This window comes from Austrofundulus limnaeus, unplaced genomic scaffold (genome assembly GCF_001266775.1).
Source record: "Austrofundulus limnaeus strain Quisiro unplaced genomic scaffold, Austrofundulus_limnaeus-1.0 Scaffold7, whole genome shotgun sequence".
In the NCBI taxonomy this organism is placed as follows: Eukaryota; Metazoa; Chordata; class Actinopteri; order Cyprinodontiformes; family Rivulidae; genus Austrofundulus; species Austrofundulus limnaeus.
This window is the reverse complement of record NW_013952409.1, coordinates 1,994,538-2,008,442: the sequence shown is the minus strand read 5'-3', so window position 1 is coordinate 2,008,442 and position 13,905 is coordinate 1,994,538. Positions and strand designations below refer to the sequence as shown.

At 40.3% G+C, this 13,905-nt stretch overlaps 2 protein-coding genes across 2 annotated transcripts in view; one reads left to right on the top strand and one right to left on the bottom strand.

Moving 5' to 3' along the window:
- Nucleotides 1-458: 458 nt before the first annotated feature.
- Nucleotides 459-4,881, top strand: g6pc1a.2 (glucose-6-phosphatase catalytic subunit 1a, tandem duplicate 2). The gene is made up of 5 exons (XM_014032756.1): nt 459-835; nt 913-1,022; nt 2,835-2,937; nt 3,268-3,383; nt 4,060-4,881. The coding sequence occupies exons 1-5, from the start codon at nt 474-476 to the stop codon at nt 4,560-4,562; spliced, it is 1,194 nt and encodes a 397-aa protein (XP_013888210.1). The 5' UTR covers nt 459-473; the 3' UTR covers nt 4,563-4,881.
- Nucleotides 4,882-7,669: 2,788 nt separating this feature from the next.
- The window catches only part of ank3b (ankyrin 3b), a gene marked incomplete in the record, with an annotated part of 112,918 nt that continues 106,682 nt past the window's right edge, over nt 7,670-13,905 (bottom strand). Inside the window, 4 exon segments of the mRNA XM_014032731.1 lie at nt 7,670-9,039; nt 9,141-9,212; nt 10,398-10,616; nt 10,751-10,834. Coding sequence (XP_013888185.1) covers nt 9,165-9,212; nt 10,398-10,616; nt 10,751-10,834 — 351 coding nt within the window.

The following is a 13,905-nucleotide window of genomic DNA, read 5'->3' as shown; positions in this document are numbered from 1 at the left end:
TCTCAAAACAAGATGAAAAAGACTTTTTGACTGATATAAGATTTTAAAACTTGGTTAGGTGGACAGTTTTTGCAATTCAGCAGTGATGGATCATATCTGATCACAGTTCCTCCTGCCTGACCTACTAACACCTCAGCTTCAAGCTGATATTTCAATCACGCAATCTCCAAACCTGTTGCTCCATCCTGCAGGGAGGTTTTCACCGAATCATTAAAGGAACATTTATATAACTGATGAATAAGTRGCAGAAAGAACAGACAATAGGTTTGAAAAGCAAACATCGTTGTCCCCTCAGCTGTCAGCTGAAGGAAACCTCCCCCCCTCAGAGCTGACTCAGTGGGAAGGAATCCAATTTTTTCCCCGTTTTTTTTCTTCTAATCCCCCCTTTATCTTTTCACCTTGTTTGTGTGTCGAACCTCCCAAACTGCGGGTGTTTTATTACGCGTGTGTCAGGTCCAAAGATCAACACGAGCATGCGTCTGTGTAGTGGGTCTCCTGGTATAAAGTCGAGCAGCTGTGAGACGGAAAGCAACAGTCCAGTTAGGAACATCTCCCTCACACATCGCCAGACTCCCTCCCAGCTGTGGTTTTTTCCCCCCGAGATGTTCACCTCTGTGATGGATGTGGTGCAGGGACTGGGGGTGAGCAGCACCCGCTACCTGCAGACCAACTACAAAGATGCTCAGGGCTTGTTCCTCTGGGTCTCCTGGGCGGCGGACCTCCGGAACACCTTCTTCATCTTCTTCCCGCTTTGGTTTCACCTGCGGCCCTCGGTGGGCGTCAAGCTGATCTGGGTGGCCGTGATCGGGGACTGGCTCAACCTGGTCTTTAAGTGGTGAGCTGAGTTCACGATCTCGATCCATTCGGCTCGCCCGTCTCTGAATGTCTCCTAACAGAGGTGTTGTCGTTCAGGATCCTGTTCGGGGAGAGGCCGTACTGGTGGGTCCACGAGACGTCTCACTACGCAGACTCGGCGCGTCCTCACATCGAGCAGTACCCGATGACCTGCGAGACCGGACCAGGTGAGGGATGCCTCTGCACACAGCTTCCTCCACAGTCTGCATGCAAACAAACAAACAAAACTGTTAAAATACAGTTTAGAGTTTAGGATCAACTTTTAGCCTCAAGATAAAACTTTATGATCACAGCTAAATAGATTTTTCCTGTTTAAGTTGTGCAGCTTTGATCAAATCACAAAACAGCAAAGCATGATGTCGTTTTTCATCCTTTCATTTAACCTTTTGACCCCCCCATGCAAAACAGCATTTCCCGTTTTCTATATCTTTTTTCTGTTAGCTTAAGATCTGTAATTTGAACTTTGACACGTTAGGCATCAATAGAAAGCTAAGAGTCTTGGCTAAAAGCTCATGGAAACTATTTTTACATCCACACAGTTCAAATGACAGAAAGTAAACAAACTGTACAAAATGGGATTGTTGCAAATCTGTAAATACATTTCCAACAAATCTGTAAAGGAAAAAAAAAAGACATTTGTTTTTAAAGTAAGTTAAAGCAGATACCTAAATATGTTGTAAAGTGTGTTGAGAGTTTTTTTTCCACTTGATGTAGAGTGAATATGATCCAACTGAATTAAAGTATAATTTCTCTTTATTTTAAATAATATATATGGTGACAAAATAAATGTTTGGATAATTTTTAAGGACTTTTAAGGCAGGTAAAAAAAAACTTTCAGATGTAAAATCTTAAGATCTCTTAACATTTATTAATGGTACCATAATGGTCTGTGCAGAATGACAAAACACAAAATTATTTCTTTACTTAAACCTCTGTAACTTTGCTCCAGTTAGWTTTAGCAGCATGAATCTTTGCACAGGTGATGTCCACAAGTGGATTTATGATTTCCAAGAGTTTTTAGCCTGATTMATTATGGTTTTAAATAGGTTATATACTGTCTAATGAAAAAATTATTCAGACGGGAGAGAAAAAAATTTAAAAAAATTATATTCCATCCTCAATATCTTTAAAACAACAGCAGCTGTTTTAATACTTACACTTCTAATAAAATCTCTTAAGTGCTATCTTTATTTTGATACCAAGATTMTTTAAGTAGAGTTTGTAATGCTGAGATACACTCAGTTACATTTCAGCATGGGATTTCGAGCAAAAACATCAAGAAAACCCCCTGGGGCTTAAGAGGTTAAACAACTGTTAATTTACTTTTACTGATGTTACAACTTGGCGAATATAATGATGCTAAATCCTGACTTTCATCAGTGTGCTACAAATAAAAAACAATTATAAAAAGAAAGAAGAAAAAGAAAAGCTCAACAAAATGTGTTTTAAATTACAAAAAAGCAACTGAGAGTAAAACCTTCATGTCAGCAAGAGTCTATTTGCATAACTTGCATCATTAGAAAGAATTACAGTAAAAAAAAATCATTTCTTTTTTGTTTTCTTCAAATTTTGTGACCTAAAGAAAAAAAAAACAGTAAAACTGCTATTTTTACTCTAACTATAAATTTGTTTTGAGTATTTTCTTGATTATCGGTGTAGTTTTATTTAATTTCATTGATTTATTTCATTCACTAAAACTGAATCTGTCAAGTGATAAATAAAGTAAATCTTGTTCTGAATGAAACAATCTGATCATTTCTGCCCCTTATTAAAAAAAAACAACTACTTCAACAATCAAACTCAACCTGAAACATCCTATAATTAAACAAAACAAAAACAACATTAATAACTATTTAGTGAATAAGATGAAACTGTTACAGAACTGAACCAGACAGCATTTTATAATATTTACCTCCTTTTTTTATTCTTTAAAGACAAAACTCAGTTTGATTAAATCAACCTTTCTTTGTGTAATCAAGGCAGTCCATCTGGACATGCGATGGGGGCTGCGGGGGTCTACTACACTCTGGTCACGTCCATCCTCCTCATCCTCAGCAGCAAGAAGCCATCAAACATTAACTGGTGAGTCCCCACCCCCCCCCCAAATAAACCCACTCAGTTTGACAGAATGTACAGAAAGCTGCAGTTTTCCTGGCCTCAGCTTTGTTTACCACTTTCCCTGCGTCGTTATCATTCAGAACACATTATCAGCACCGTGGTGGATCATTGACGCCTGAGCTGAATTAGTTGAACAGAGGGTGTTACTGTGGGCTGGGTTCCATTTCGAAACAGATAAATAACTCGTAATGATCAAAGAGGATCAGTAATAATAGTTTTATTACATTCAGATTACAGTGTGGGGTTTAAACCTGGAGTTCTGACTAATTAAGTTTTTTTTTTTTTTTGTGGCAGGTATCTGAGGGCTGGTCTGTGGTCCCTGTTTTGGGGGGTCCAGGTGTGCGTGTGTCTGTCCAGGGTCTTCATCGCCGCTCACTTCCCTCATCAGGTCATTGCTGGTGTCATCACAGGTCAGTGTGAGACAGTGCCAACATTTCAGGGCGGGGCTTAGTGGAGCATCCTCTAAAACAGTGTTTCCCAAATTTGGGGTCGGGACCCAAAGTGGGGTCCCGAAACATCAAGGTGGGGTCCWGAAAAGATTTTCTGAATTAATTACATTTTTGCCTTAGTTGTTACAAATGAGTGAGGTTAGTGTATTTAAAATAGATAAATGTAGTATAAAAATATTGTTACTATATCCATGTTTAGTTGACCTGATGCAAATATTTATCATCCAAAAATAGTTGGGCACAGGTCTCTGCTAGAGTTATTTTGTGGGTCAAAAGCTGAAACATTTGGGAACCACTGCACTTTGGTTCCCAAAGTTGGGCTTGGCACCCAATTATGGGTCATGAAGCACCTTGGATAATCTGCATAAATCATTTTAAAGGGTAATAAAATAATTTCTGATGTAATATTTCCCCTACAAATTTTACAAAAACACAAAATAACTATAAGTAAATATTTGTATTTGTGTATAAGCTGTTTAGATTGTCAAAAAGCCTGTGTTTTTAGGGTTATTAACAAAGTTCGTGTACTAAGACCAGTAATATTTGGGGTCACAAGTTTTTGCCATGAATATTTTGTGGATCAGAAGATAAAAAGTTTGGGAACCACTGGTCTAACGCTGCCTTGATTTCCACGCAGGCATGATGGTGGCCGAGGCCTTCGACAGGACCCGCTGGATCTACAGCGCCAGCATGAAGAGCTACTTCTACACCACGCTCTTCCTGACCTCCTCCGCCGTCGGCTTCTACCTGCTGCTCCGAGCCGTGGGCGTGGACCTGCTCTGGACCCTGGAGAAGGCGCAGAGGTGGTGCGTCCGGCCCGAGTGGGTCCACCTGGACAGCACGCCCTTCGCCAGCCTTCTGCGCAACATGGGCACCCTGTTCGGCCTGGGCCTGGGCCTGCACTCGCCCCTCTACACCGAGACCAAGAGGAGCGAGCGTGCGTCGGCGCAGGCGGCGTGCGTGGTCAGCTCGCTGCTCCTGCTGCACCTGTTCGACTCCTTCAAGCCCCCCACCCACACCGCCGCCCTCTTCTACCTGCTGTCCTTCTGCAAGAGCGCCACCGTGCCCCTGGTCACCGTCAGCATCGTCCCGTACTGCGTGAACCGAGCTCTGAGCCTGCACAACAAAAAAGGAGTCTGAGCTTTAAAAAAAAAAGACTACAGAGACTTTAATATGAGAAATATGATTATTTTGGTGCTGAATGAAATGACAGGACTGTCTTTGTCTCAGGAAGATGTCGTCTCTTTCAGACACTCTGAGGGGAAGCTCAAAAACAAACTGACTTTAACAAACCATGCTGGGCTCAGGCTTCTGGATGAAGAGCCGAACGGCTGAATGAAGTGAATGTTTGCGTCTCGGTTTGGACCCGTCGTTTCAGTTGTCGTGAAAGTAGTTTTTTTTTAAAGTGTTTATTTTGAAAACCTTTGGGATATTTTTTAAATAAAACCTTAAAAAGTGTCGACTTTGTTCTTATTTTTACTGGCTGCAGTTTGGATGTTTGACATTTTCAGCATCTCTAATCAAACAAAATGAAACGTTCTGAGTTCGAACACAAAGTGCAGTTTGAAAGTGTTGAAGTATTAATAGTGATAAAAGTGATAATTTAGTTATTAGTCTGTTGAGATTAGTTTGCACTGAAAACAGGCAAATTCTGATTCCTAATGTCAGATTCTGATAGCCTACTGTCTAAAACAAAACATCTTTTTTTAGAGCTAATCAAGCCTATTGTTAGGTGATGGCCCTCTTTTGCATGCGACTAAATAGAGCTAATCAAGCCTATTGTTAGGTGATGGCCCTCTTTTGCATGTCACCAACCTGTTTGTCCATGTGGAGGCAGTGCTTATAAGGCTGAGTTCACCTGAAACTCATCAGACTGAAGAAGTCTCTTGAAGGAGAGACGAAACGTTTCAATAAAGAAGAACCCATCCAGAGGACCTTATTTTTTCTTTTTGATTTTTTTATTCTTGCACAAATTCTTTATATTATATTTTTTATTATTAGTAGTTGTATCATTGCTAGTTAGTGTTAATTTTGAAGAAAAACAAGAGATGGAAAGTGAGAGTGAAACGTTTGTCAAAATGGTCAAATCAAATATCAGGGCTCAAGCAAAGCAGTGGAAAATAGAAAACATTTATTCAACAGATCTGAGGGTCTAGAAACAAACAAACCATCCAGGTTAAAAAAGAAGTTATACCTTTAAAAACTGCTGCTGGTTCTTCTGATGAAACCCGTCCCCACAGCATGACGCTGCCACCACCGTGCTTCACTGTAGCCGTGCAGTTCTGTCACGAGACGTTTGTCCTCGATGTCTTGTCTGTCCGCAGCTCCTCCTTCCACACGTTTGGGGCGTCTCTGATACTCCTGCTCCTCTCCCATGAAGCCCCGCTCCGTCCAGCTTCTCGTGGTCCTGTGGACAGAACATCCCGTGGACAGGTCCTCCTGTGGACAGGACCTCCTGTGGACAAGACCTCCTGTGGACAGGACATCATGTGGACAGGACATCCTGTGGACAGGACCTCCTGTGGACAGGACATCCTGTGGACAGGACCTCCTGTGGACAGGACATCCTGTGGACAGGACATCCTGTGGACAGGACATCCTGTGGACAGGACCTCCTGTGGACAGGTCCTCCTGTGGACAGGTCCTCCTGTGGACAGGACATCCTGTGGACAGGACCTCCTGTGGACAGGACATCCTGTGGACAGGACCTCCTGTGGACAGGACCTCCTGTGGACAGGTCCTCCTGTGGACAGGTCCTCCAGTCTCAGCAGAAGATCGGGGTTATCTTACCTGGTCCAGGAGTTTTGGTGGACCTTCTTTTGGCAGATCTGCTGTGATGGAATCCAGTTATTTTGAACACAAACACACTCAAATGAGCCCCTTTAAAAGACCCCCATGTTCTGCTTTCTTGTTGTTGTTGTTTGTACAGCCAGAGGATAAAAACATCCTCCTGAAACAATAATAAATATCTGAACTCCAGACGTTTCCTTTGGCCTGATTCGCAGCGATGACGTCGGCCCACACGTCACCCGGGTGTGTTTGTGCCGCTCTGTACAAATAGTCAGTGCTGCAAACAGAACATTCAATATTTGCATTTTGCAAAATGAACTCAGGACATTTCTGCTGATCGAGAACTTAAAACGGCTTTTGACCTAAAATTCTAGAAAAAAAAAACTGCTGTTTAAGGCGACGCGTTAAAACATTTTACTGTAGAAGAATCCATCTGCATGTTCTGCATGTGATCCTCTTTAAGCTGGATAAATCCAAATGTTGAAGGAAAACTTTAGCTCAGCATATAAAACAGGTTATTGATTAACTCAGATTCATTATATGCTGGCCCTATTTTTTTAAATGAATTAAAAAAAAAAAACTGTAAAAAGGGACCAGATGACTTCCAGGTGCCCTATATACCTCTGACCCAGCTCTGTGGAGGTCCTGTCCCAACACCCTTCTACTCAAAAACCTCTTTATTCAGGACTTTATGACTTCTTTACTCTGTATCCATGTCATATTAGATTATTATAATTTTTATTACTGGTGCACTTTTATTGAAATAACTACAAAAAGCACTCAGTGTTTTAGTTAAACCCATTTGAGGGGCTGTTTAAAGTGCCTGTGGCATCAAATTTTCATATTAAATGTGAATGCGTTTTTGTAAAGAGAACATTGATAACATATTGCAAAACAAATTTCATGTCGTTAAGATGAACATCTGTTGAGATATTTGTATGTGAAGAAACAGGAAGTGATGTCAAAGGGGAATGTCTGCATGTAAACAGAGCAATGCTATAATAATTAGAGAAGGATCTGATGTTTCTTTAGATTATTTTGAGTAAAACAAACTGCAGCTTAGATTACCAAAGATTTTGAAGTCGATCCTCAGTGTGCGTGTTTAAGACTCTTATTGTGAAGGGCTGGAGGTTCTGCGAGCTCCTCTGCAGCAGGAGAAATAAACCGCACCTGAAACTGGTTCAGATAAAATAATGCATGATGTTTTGTAGTGTAACTCAGTAAAGGTGAACCCATGAACCTCAGATACGCAAACGATTGAAACAAAAACAGTTGAGTGCAGGAGCTCAGTACAGACATTAAATGTCATGTAGAATATATTGATTTATACTGTATAGCACAGGGGCGACAGTGGGAAGGAAAAACTCCCTTTTAACAGGAAGAAACCTCCAGAAAAAAATTCAGCAAAAGATACAATTTAAAAAACTTACATTAAAAACCAGTCTGACTTAAAGTTGTTCAGTTAAAACAATTTATTTATTTTTTTTGCTTAAATAATTACTTGGATCATCCAGTGTAGGCTATGTTGGTTCATCATACATGTTGGTACCAGATTCATGATCAGTGAATGCATAGGGTGGAAAAAAAAAGTACAGAAAAAAGATTTATACACACACACACACACACAAAGAAATAAGTTGTTTGTTTTACCAACGTGCCACCACGAGTGTGATTAGTGTGATTTCAGCTGTTGGTCGGTTTGATTCAGGTTAAAATCTTCTGTTTCGTGAAAATAACAAACAAGATGAACGTCAGAAAACTACAAAATCAAAAGAGTCCCTCTTTTTTTTTAAAAACACCAGCAGAGCTAAAATGTTTCTGGTATGATTGATGGGTTTTAGAGGTACACAAGTTTTATGTTACACACACACATGCGTGCGCGCGCACTGATAGCAGTTTGGAGCTAACATGTCAATCTGGAGGTTTTGTTGGAGGACAGTGGCATTTCTTCAGTAGCAAAGGAGAAAAGTTTTACTGTCTTCACCACTTGTGTTTTCATAAAAACTTAGTTGTAAATGACATGTTTGTGTTATGAGTGCACACACACACACACTAAAGTACTCTCTACTTGTGTTACAGTGCTTTGAATTAGATAAAAGGAAAGCGTTTCAAAGTAAAGTGACATCACATGCAGCAACAAATCATTTCTCTGAAGGATGTTCCACAGCTGTTGCCTTTAAAGAAAAAAACAAACAAAAGAAAAGTGTTTTACCTCCATTCGTTCCTCGTTTTCATTCAGCCATTTTGTTCCTTTTTAAATTTGCGTAGGAAGAGCAGATCAGGTCACACACTCGAAGCGTCGGCCTCGAAAACAAACGCAGCGAACTCCGCGAAGCTTCATCAACTCGGATCAGTGCATAAACAATCTGTGAAGCTACTTTTGTTTTTTTTTTTTGTTTTTAAAAGATTTTTATACAGTCATTTATATACAACAAAAATCAATCCATTTACTGTTAGATTTCTTATAAAAGAAGCACATGGTGCAACTCAGTCCAGGGGGAAAAAAAAACAAACAAACCATGAGGCGAGTCTGAGAGTGAAGTCTGTCCTCTCTTTTAGTTCCGGCTGCAGTTCATTCGCCAAAAAAAAAAAGAAGTTTTTTTTCTCCAGTAGATTTTTCCAGCTTACGTCCATCTGATAGTGAGTTTGGTGACATGCTCATGCGAAATCAAGGAAAAGTAACGTCGTCTTGCTGAAAACCATGCGGAAAGGTGAACGATTCAAACAGGATTTGGCCGACGGACCCGGATCCTGTTTCCCGGGCTCCGGAGTGGTTCTCGTCCCGGAGTGGGTGTGTAGGGGGGGTCGCAGGTGGACGTTCAGAAACCTGCAGAGGAAACAAAACAGTTTTCTTCTCCTGGCTAATAATAATAATAATAATAATAATAATAATCTGCATAAGTAAGAGAATAAATGTTAATGTTCTACCAGGTGTAGTTGAGCGCTCCGGTGTTACGACTGACTCTTCTTCCCCGTCTTTTTGTTGGAAGCGTCACCAGGCTGACGGGAGCAGTGAGGTTTATCATGAGACAGATAAAAAGAAATAATTAAAAAAGACATCACTTCAGTGGTCAAGCTAAAAAGGAGCCATGAGTGTTATGGAAGCTTAGATCTGCTTGGTTTCTACAGCATGCTGGAAGAAAAATTAGTTAAAGATGAGAACAAACTATATTACACATGCTCATAGAAGAAAGGAAAGACTGTTATATTTTAATACTTCAATACAAACAGTAATATTTGATGACAATCTGAAAAACACTTCCAAACCACTGCATCCTTTAAAACACGTGTAGAAAACAACTAGTAATAATCTGCTGCTGCAGAAGCAAAGTTTAATGTCGGTCAGGACCAACAGAGCTGCAGGTTTTCCACCAAAACATCCAAAAAAATCAATAAAATAAAAGCAAATCATTCACTTTTCTTCAGTATGTTTTCAGCACGTAACACGTTTAGTAGATTTTGTACTATTTGAACATTTTATATAAAAATATTCAGCTACTTCAGGAAATTCCAGCGATAAGTTTTGGTATTTCAGCAAAGAGATATTTAGCTTTTTCGGCCATTTTATTGTCTGACTGAAAATAAATGAAGCTGTCTTCAACATCCTTTCTTTACCCTTTAAAATCCTTAGAAATCTTTATTTTAACTTTTTTCTCAGGTTCTGCTTTTGCTTTGCTGGTTTCAGCTTTCTTTAGCTTCTTTTGTTGCAACCTTTAGTTTTTCTCACATTTTTCTGCTCTTTTTAGTTACTTTTCTGTTATTTACAACTTTTTGAATCAATTTAAGCTTTTTATGCTTCTTTCAGCTGCTTTACGTTTTTTTTTTTTGCTTTGTTTAGTTTTTTTGTAAATTACTATAGTTTGAATATATTTTTTGGTAAAAAATGATTTTTTTAGGTCTTTCTGCTATCTTTCATTTGATTTAATTTGCATATATATTTATTTATTTCTTCTATTGTGTATAGTTATTTTTTTTAATGAAATGAATAAATTTCTAAATATATAAATAAATAAAAATTAGCAGCTATATGCCTTTTTAGTGACTGTTAGTTCAAACTGAATAAACCGGCCCCCTTTTGGACCATCAGCTCAGACGATTCAGCATTTTCATCCAGTTAGAGAACCATGCAGTAATTAAACTCAGATTAATAATCTGACGAAGTGAGGCGGTCGGTCTAACTCCAACCTCCGGTTTCTGTCTCTGGGCTTCCTCCTTGTTGCCGTGGCGGGAACGCTTCCCTCTTTTCTTGCCCTTCCCCCCCTTGTTTCCTGCTGCTCCCACTGAAGCATCTGCTTCACCTTTTGCTACACCACCACCAGGAGTTTCTTCCTCTGGTATAATCTGGCCTTCACATTCCCTCTTTTCCTCTGAGTTGTAAACTCGGCGCACCACCTTTCTGATCACCTGTGAGGGCAGAACGAGTCAGGAGGAGGAGGCGGGGAGATGTTTTGAGAGGAGAAACAATGGAAGAAAACGATGAGCAGGTATGATTGTGGGTTAGGAATAGAGAGGTGGGGAAGGAGGATGAGGAAGGTTACTTTTCTGGTGACCAGATTCCCGTCTTCATCTGTGAACTGCTCCTCGGTCACAGACTCTCCAGGAAGGTTTCTGGCCTCCTCTCCCTGCGGTGACAGTTTGAGTATGACAGGATGAATGAAAGGTAAGGGTGGGCAGAGATGGATGGGAGTGACAGGCAGGGCGAAGATGCAGCTAAGCTTAACCAAACTGCTAGTCTTCTGGTTTCAGACATTAAAGCAACATTTCACACCACATCAGTCATGTTTTGTAACCTAATCAGCTTCAAAAGGATGGAAACAAAACTACTTTGATCTTTTCTTCATGCACCAATAAAAACTGAGCACCAGCAACACTGCAAACAACAAAACACATTCAGATAATCAGCTCAGGAACTAAAMTCCACACGTGAAGATGAATCATATTTATTTTAAAGCCTTAAACTACATCAGCTCCAATCAGACTTTGGACTTTGATCTGCAGGTTATTTCGGGGTGTTGGTGATCAGCAATATGACAGAAAAATACAAACGACTTGAAATAACATGCGTGACCTAGCAGATAGCTTGGCACTAAATTAGACCCCAGCTTTCAAAAACCGTCCACGCAAACTGCAGCTGCATGGATCACAAACACTCAGAATTTCAGCGCGACTGCAACAGAATATTTTTGCTTATTTTTGTACAGTTTTGAGACGAAAACTAGTTTTCAACAGTCACAGTGAGATACTAGCTGGGGCTGGGCGATAAATCTATACTGATATATATCGTGACAGACACGTGATCAGAATCAAGAGAAAATTTGATTTCACTGAGGTATGAAGTAGGCAGAGGAAAGGCTTTAGCTACTCGGCCTCACAGCCCAATTAAACAAGGTTGGTGGCATMAACTAACTCACTCTTTGGTAAACTAATAACCTGGGGTCTCATTTATAAAGGATTGCGTGGAAACCATACTAAAAGTGAACGTACGGCCAAAMGGCGGAAATGGCGTACGCCAAAAACAATTCAGATTTATAAAACCGTGCGTACGCACGTTTCTGCGCATCTTTCCTTTATAAATCACAGCTGCACGTCAGAGTTTGTGCAAGAGGTCCCGCCTCAGGTTATACCCACTATACGCCCACACTCAACCATGAACCGTCAATGCAAAGTACCTCATGAATGTTAAGATGTATTTAAATCAGTCAGCTGATCAGTGTCAACAAAAGTGATTGGTTCAGACACTCCGTCTGCATCTGGATGATGACAGGTGCTGACTGACAGCTGCTCACGTGAACAGAATGTCTGTAACTGACACAGATTTTCCCTCTTTTTGCTTTAGAGTAAATAAAAAAAATACTCAGCTTCAAATTAATTTTCCATCAGAGCCTGGATGATAAAAACCAATAATTTTTTTTTTAAATAAGTCAGATAAAATTAGAAATAAGTTCACTGCTCTTCTCCTCGTCCTCTCCCCCTCCTGCCTGCTCTGTTATCTGCGGCGGCAGACACCCCCGCACCGCACGCACGCACGCACGCACGCACACACACACACACACGCACACTCCCCCCGCATGTGACAAACACGGACTTTAAACGTGAAGTTTCATAACATCCACACTGGTGAGGTGGATGCGCCCTGCGCGTGTAGCCAAAGCGTGACTTTTGCTGTCCTGCTGTTCTTGTCGGGGAGGGGTCTGTGGGTCAGGGTCGTCTGAGGAGGAAGCAGATGAAGGGAGTTGCGCACGGGAACTTTTATTTAAGATTTAAGTTTTTTTTTATTTCAAAGGTCCTCATGGYTCAGCAGCAGAAGCATAAATATTACTGTTAAGAAAGCTGATGAAAAGCTGAATAAAAATCTAAGTCTGATTATGAAGTGAAATTAAATATCTGACAGTGATCATTACACAATGTGGCTCTAATTCACCACTTCACCATCTGTGTCGCAGTTTCACGTCTCCAAAATGAGCATACGCATGGGTCAGATCTGGCGTGAGGCACCGCACATTTTCACGTCAAGTTTGGATTTTATAAATCACAACCTTGGTGTAAAAAGTGACGTACGCAAGTTTCTGGGCTCAAATTGTGCRTACGCCAGTTTTATAAATCCGACCCCTGTTGAGTAACGCGTGTCAGAGTCACTCCTGTGGTTATGATGAAGCTGTGGAAGTCGTGCACCAATATAAATATCTTGKATTTGTTTTGGATGACAAACTGAATTTTGATGCTCATGTGAACTCACTCTGTAAGAAGGACCATCAGAGAACGTATTTAAAGCTCTGTGGTTTTAATGTCAATTCAACTTTTATGAGAATGTTTTATTCGTGTTTTATTGAGTGTCTTTTACTTTTATCGGTTTGTTTGGTATTTTAACAATTAAGAACAGGAACAAACTCTTGGGGATTGTCAGGATATGCAGCAGAACTGCTGCTATAGACCTACAGAACCTCGCTGACCTACACAAGGTCAGGTCACTGAAAAAAGGCCAAGCTTATTCTGGCAGACCCTGATCACTCTATGGTGAGTTCAGGCTGCTTCCGTCTGGACGCAGGTACCAGTTGATCAAATGTAGGACTAATAGACTTAACAACTCTTTTAAACCAGCACCAGTTAAAGTTCTTACTGAACATCTGTGATTTTTGTGTGTTTGTGTACGAATGTTTTCTTTGTTATGTTGTCTACTGGCTGTGCAACAAATTGCCCCTTGGAGATAATAAAGATTCTTGAACTTGAATTTCATGTCTTGATGCATCTCAGTAATCCAGGTAAAAAAAAAAAAAAAGACGTTTCGCCTCAGAAATGCTTAAGATAAAAAGAACGTGGAGTGAAAGGAGGAAATGAGTGCAACAGCTTGAGAGGAAATTGTGGATAAAAGAGGAAAGGTCATCAGTTTGGCAGAATTAATCCGTCGTTTTTATTCTGGTCCTTATTTTAAATAGGTAAAACAAAAACAACACAAAAAAAACCCCAATCAACAATATCGATATTGACTGATGTTAAATGCTTAAAATATCTAAAAAATCGATTCACATTAGAATYGTGATTCTCTTTTACAACAATTCAGAATCTATTTTAAATGTTCCAAACTGGATTTTAAAAACAAAGCAAACCCACTGGCTGTCAGCTTCCGTTTTGGAACTACATGGGACGTCCTGACGTCATCATGCAGCTGCTTCTGGAACGTATACAAGCTCAGAAA

Bases quoted from the DNA above. Each gene is read 5' to 3' on its own strand.
- g6pc1a.2 (XM_014032756.1), top strand. From the start codon at position 474: ATGCGTCTGTGTAGTGGGTCTCCTGGTATAAAGTCGAGCAGCTGTGAG. The intron at 836-912 runs GTGAGCTGAGTT...GTTGTCGTTCAG, and splicing joins CTCAACCTGGTCTTTAAGTG to GATCCTGTTCGGGGAGAGGC. The intron at 3,384-4,059 runs GTCAGTGTGAGA...ATTTCCACGCAG, and splicing joins CATTGCTGGTGTCATCACAG to GCATGATGGTGGCCGAGGCC.